Source organism: Sus scrofa, chromosome 2 (genome assembly GCF_054392235.1).
Source record: "Sus scrofa isolate SSC_HxYL_T2T_F1_AM1 chromosome 2, Sscrofa_HxYL_maternal_Yorkshire_Landrace_v2.0, whole genome shotgun sequence".
Taxonomy (NCBI): Eukaryota; Metazoa; Chordata; class Mammalia; order Artiodactyla; family Suidae; genus Sus; species Sus scrofa.
Window position 1 is genome coordinate 12,010,899 of NC_139384.1, and position 5,879 is coordinate 12,016,777.

Sequence of the window (5,879 nt, forward strand, 5' to 3'; positions counted from 1 at the left end):
TATTGAAACAGGTTGTATCTTGTGTTCAGACATAGGTTGAGGAAGTGTCAGGGACAATGGCATGGCAGGGCTTTCTGAGTTCCTGCCCCTGGGATCATATTTCTGTAGCCGAAATGTGGCCTCCGCCTCTGTGCATTGGCACAAATTAAGTCTCGGAGAAAGAGTTTTAGGTGAAGCAGAAAGAACAGCTTAATTGCTTTGCCAGGCAAAGGAGGCCATGGCAGGCTAAGGCCTCAAAACTGTGTCCTGTCTTGAGAGGAAATAGCAAAAGGTTTTATAGATTCAGCTCAGAAGACAGGGTTATTGATTAAGGTGTCTATATTATTCTCCCTCCATAGATCATTTCAGAGTCGTTGGGTCCATTGGTCAGTCCAGTGATGGTTTTGAAACTGACAATACTTACGACTTGAACCCAGCCAGCAGATTGGGACTTGAACCCAGCCTAAACCCAGACTGGGACTTGAGCCCACGTGCTGGGACTCGAATTTAGCCAAAAGCCAGATTGAGACTTGAACCCACAGTTTTTAAATTAGAGTCACTCACCTGGTGTCTGGACTTACTGAGGTTCAGGTTCTTTGTGCCTCAGTGCAGAAGGAATTCAGCAAGAGAGAAAGTGATAGGCAAGAAATAGATTTATTAAGATGCTTGTGAGAGATGCAAGCAGGCAGGCAAGGAGGCTCTGCCCTAAGGATTAGGTGGGCTACAGTTTTTTTTTTTTTTGTCTTTTTGCCATTTCTTGGGCCACTCTCACGGCATATGGAGGTTCCCAGGCTAGGGGTCTAATCAGAGCTGTAGCCACCGGCCCACACCAGAGCCACAGCAATGTGGGATCCGAATTGCATCCGCGACCCACACCACAGCTCATGGCAATGCCAGATCCTTAACCCACTGAGCAAGGCCAGGGATTGAACCCGCAACCTCATGGTTCCTAGTCAGATTCATTAACCACTGGGCCACGACGGGAACTCCAGGTGGGCTACAGTTTTATCATCCAAGAGAAATGGGGGTGGCAAAAACCACCTCTTTCTCTTTCTTCAAGTAGTAGCTTCTTCTTGGTATCCGGTATCAAAGTATTTGACCCTATAAGGTCAAACTAGGACTGTCATGGTGCTTATTAAAAACAGCAGAAGGGTGGTCCTTAAATTCCTGCCCTTGGTCTGAACCTGAATGCTGGCCTCGCCCCATCCCCACCCAATGGCCTGAGGTGCATATCTGGCACCTCCACCAGTCAAGCAAGCCTGCCTCCTTCTGAAGGCCCTCCAGAGCGATCACCAACCCACAATGATCTCCCAAAGCTCCCCAGGCCCCCTCTCTCCATCCATGGTTCCCCACTGGGACCACCCCCCCGCCCCGCCCCCAACCACCACCCATGCAACTATCCCACTCCATCCCTATCTGTTTCTGGCTGTCTTTGGGGTTATCGTTCCTTGACCTCTTTGGAAAGAAGATTGCTCACAGGGAAGTGGCGAAAGGTGGTGTTCCTTTACAGAAGAAAAACTAGATGCAATAAAACACTGGGTGCAGTAACTCTAACTAGAAAGTAAACATTAGCAATACGTTTGTGTGTCCAGGCAGGGCATAACATAATGGAGGTGGTTTTAACTAGTTTTGTGTTTTAGCTGTAACAAAATTTCCTAATGATTAACTCCGGAGTCAGTCTTTTGAGACTGAGGGGAGGCCTGGGAGGTGAAAGGAAAAGCCTTTTACTTCAAAACATAAGGACTCAGGCGTTTGTACATGGTTTCACTTCTGAGATACAGTGATTCAGACTCTATAGGTCTTTGATGCCATCCAGATCTCACATAGGGATAACACTCTGATTTGAGGGAGTCACAAGGGGTAGGAAGAAAAGGAAAGGACCCATTTGCATGAACTGGGCTCTAAAGTGGCTTGCGGTATGCATTTTTCATAGGCAATTTCATATAGAAAATCTTAGAGAGTCTAGAGACTAGAGACCCGAGCTGCTGGAGCAAATGTAGCAGAACCCGATGAGCAGTGAGTTGACAAGAATTTGTGGGCTGGGTTAATGCTGTAAAAAGTTAGAGCTGATTGACAGGAGCAGGAAATAATGAACAAGTGAGTCAGTTAGTTAATGGATGCTTAAGGGGCCAGCCCAGGTCCGATGAGGGGCAGAAGCGAAGTTTGCTTTCAACACTCGCCAAGCTTTGGCTGCCTCCCCTGGGCTCTCTTCTAACCCACTGGCTCTGCCTTTGTGGTCTGACCCCTCATCCCTACTCTCTAAGCCATGGTTTATCTTTGACCCATTGTATTCTTTCGCTATGAAACTCTCTCGCACTGTGTACCTCATCATCTTCAGGGTGATTCTTCGAGTTGTATATAAATAACAGGAACACCTATTTGCATGTTTTAATGACAAAGCTAGAAATTTTAAGGAGTTCCCTTTGTGGCTCTGTGGGTTAAGAACTCTACAGAGTGTCCATGAGAATGGGGTTTCAATCCCTGGCCTTGTTCGGTGGATTAAGGATCCACTTTTTTTTTTTTTTGATTTTTAGGGCCTCACTTGAGGCATATGGAGGTCCCCAGGCTAGGGGTCAAATTGGAGATACAGCTGCCAGCCTACAACACGGCTGCAGCAATGAGAGCTATGAGTGGCGTTTGTGAGCTACACCACAATTCACGGCAATGCGGGATCCTTAACCCACTGAGCGAGCCCAGGGATTGGACCTGCAACCTCATGGTTCCTGGTTGGATTTGTTTCTGCTGTGCCACGACGGGAACCCCAGGATCCACTTTTTTTTTTGTAAGAAAAAAAATGAAAGCTAGGAATTTTAAGATGATAGGTGCTTTGACTTCTAGGTACATTCCATCTTTTCCACACCATTTTTTCCCCCTAATAATGACGAGTATAGATCATACAGAGGAGAAGAGTGTGACAGGTCAATGGGTAACGGAATGTGAGTGAGGCATAATAGTTTAGTTATTAAAGTGGATCCATTTGCCTTTACCTGAGCATTTACTGTCTGCCAGGCAGTGTATGTTTCACATATACCATCTCATTCTAACCTTCACAACAACTCCAAGAGAACCTTTGTACAGGGGACCTGTGCCCTGTGAGGAGTTAAAATAGCTCAAGATCACACAGATGGATGGCAGAGATAGGATTTGGATCCAGGTCTGTTTAACTCTGAAGTTCGAGCTTTCAGCCACAGTGCTCTACTTTTTTACTTTTAACCATATTTCCCCAGACAAAACCACAAGCCTATACTTCCTCTTCACAAATATGAACATATTGAAAGATAGAGTTTTATTCTTCTTTAACACCCTCTTTCTCTCTTTCTTCCTCCTTTTCTCCGGTGGGGAGAATGTAAATCCTCAGTGGTGTAGTCAGTCTGATATTTGCTCTGGTAAGACTACAACGGTGCACAAGTTCTTGAGTAATGAGAACAGATTGCTCTTGGTGTAGGATCCCTGAGGTTCTGCCTGCCTTTGTCATGAGAGTGTGAATTTGGCATGTCTAGTTCTGCATAAGCTAAATCCCTTGAGGACATTATGGGAAATATTCCCAAGCTTCTTCATTCCTGATAGGAATCTAGGAGGACAACCACTACATACCTTTGAGGTTCTCCATGGGTTACAAGCCCATATGGAGCTTAACTCAGCAGAAAAAATGTTCTTAATCTGTGACAGGCCCGTATGTACTCATATATGTGTATTTCAGAGGCAGTGATCATGAAATCTTTCTAGAACAGGATTGCAGTTGGGCCATGGACAGGTCCAGCCATGAAATAAATTGCATTCCTGTGGCAAGAGGAATTGACCTTCTGAAGACTTATCTCTAGCTAAATTGATAGAAGATCTTGAGGAAATCACTCTATTCTTCTTCTATTTCATATTACTCACCTCTTGGAAAAGGGATCACTCTTCACATGCCATAAAACTTTCATGGTTGACACATCTTTTTTTAGTCTTTGAGTGGAAATATATCAATCAGCTCAATCCTATAACACGAGATACTTCATGTTCACCAGAAGCTTGGGTTATTAGTATCCTGTTAACTTAAATTGGAAAATAAAGTATTATCTAGTGAGTTTAGTTGGTTTATTGACCGTATATCTGAGTATATAAATTGACTCCATGGGTAAAACACTGAATGGAGTCTTTGTTGATGAAGAGGATGGAGAGCCTCAGTCTATCGCCTTTCAGAAGGGATGAGTCTTCCCTTCAGTTTCCTCATGGCCGACTTCATCTCGTGGTTCCTCAGAGTGTAGATCAAGGGGTTCAGCAGTGGGGAGATGACGGTGAAGGTGACAGAGATGGCCTTATCTGTGGGGAGGGCGGTGAAGGGCCGGGCATAGACATAGATGCAGGGCACGAAGTGCAGGGTCACCACGGTGATGTGGGCGGTGCAGGTGGAGATGGCTTTCCTCCTGGCTTCCCCTGCCTGAGACCTCAGCATCATCAAGATAACTGTGTAGGACACAAGCAAGAAGATGAACCACAGGGTTGTGACTAAGCCATTGTTGGAAATCATCAGCAGCTCAAGAACAAAGGTGTTGGTGCAGGCGAGTTTGAGGACCTGGGGGACATCACAGTAGAAAGTGTCAAGGACATTAGGTCCACAGAAGGGGAGTGGGAGCAGCAGGGAGATCTGCACGACGGAGTGGACAAAGCCCCCCAGCCAGGAGGCCACAATGAGGGCAGTGCACCGGCCCCTGCTCATGATGGTCACATAGTGCAGGGGCTTGGAGATGGCCACGTAGCGATCGAAGGCCATCACAGAGAGAGAGAAAATATCTGCCCCACCGAGGAGGTGGAAGAAGAACATCTGTGTCATGCAGCTTGTATATGATATTGTCTTTATCTTTGTCAGAAGGTCTACAAGGACCTTGGGAGCAGTGATAGAGGAGAAGCAGATGTCAAGGATGGCTAGATTGCGGAGCAGGAAGTACATGGGGGTGTGCAGGTGAGACTCCCAGGTCACCGTGACCATGATGAGGAGGTTTCCCAGAAGAGTTGTCATGTACACAAAGCTCAAAAAAAGAAAGAAGACCAAGCTTAGGTCTTGGGACTGAGTCAGTCCCAGAAATATAAATTCTGTTACTCTGGTGCCATTTCCCAACTCCATTGAATCATGTTTCCTCTTCCTCTGTAGATTGGAAAAAATTAAAAGTGTTATTTTGGAAAGTGTTTACTCTCCCTTAATAGATTCAGGTTTATAGAGTCAGGTATATGGTCTAAAAACTGGTAAGATATTATCCCCACTGAATTGCTGCTCTGGGGTTATTGCTAGTGTGTGAAAGTGATATAACACAAGCATGCATTTTATTGTTCTTTCTCTGAGAGTTCCCTTGTGGCCTAGTGGTTAAAGGATCTGATGTTGTCACTGCTGTGGCTTGGGTGGTGAGGGTTTGATTCCTGGCCCAGGAACTTTTGGAGGCCGCAGTTGCTGCCCCCAAATTATTCTCCTGTAAATTATGGATATTTTAGAAAATGCACAAAATAATGTTCTAAATATTCAAGATAAAGAGGTGGACATTAAATATTCATAAAGGAGGTATTGTGGTATGATGGATATAAAAATGGCATCAGTTTGATGTATGGGTAAGAAAATGCCTATTGATATGACTGAGTTCCTATAAATCCTACAGGAATGTGTTGCTTCCCCCCTCCCCATCCCCCAGACTGGGTGGCTCATTTACATGGTTTAAGAATTGCTGTCTTTAGAATGGTTCTCTTTGGCCTTCATTCTGCAGAAGCACTCCTTTCTTTTTCAAACCACAAGTGTAATTCTATGAAAAATTAGAAAACTTTAAGGTCATTATTGCTCTATTCTTTCTTAAGGGGATTTCTTTGTTTCTGCATTTACTTTAAACTACTTCAGGTACTCAAACCCCTGGGTGTCAAAATAACAGCTATGG

The 5,879-nt window shown here is 45.0% G+C and overlaps 1 protein-coding gene across 1 annotated transcript; it reads right to left on the minus strand.

The window, feature by feature from the left end:
- Positions 1–4,150: 4,150 nt before the first annotated feature.
- Positions 4,151–5,086, minus strand: LOC146405099 (olfactory receptor 4D11-like). Its single transcript, XM_085015123.1, has one exon. The coding sequence runs from the start codon at positions 5,084–5,086 to the stop codon at positions 4,151–4,153; it is 936 nt and encodes a 311-aa protein (XP_084871249.1).
- Between the last annotated feature and the right edge of the window lie 793 nt (positions 5,087–5,879).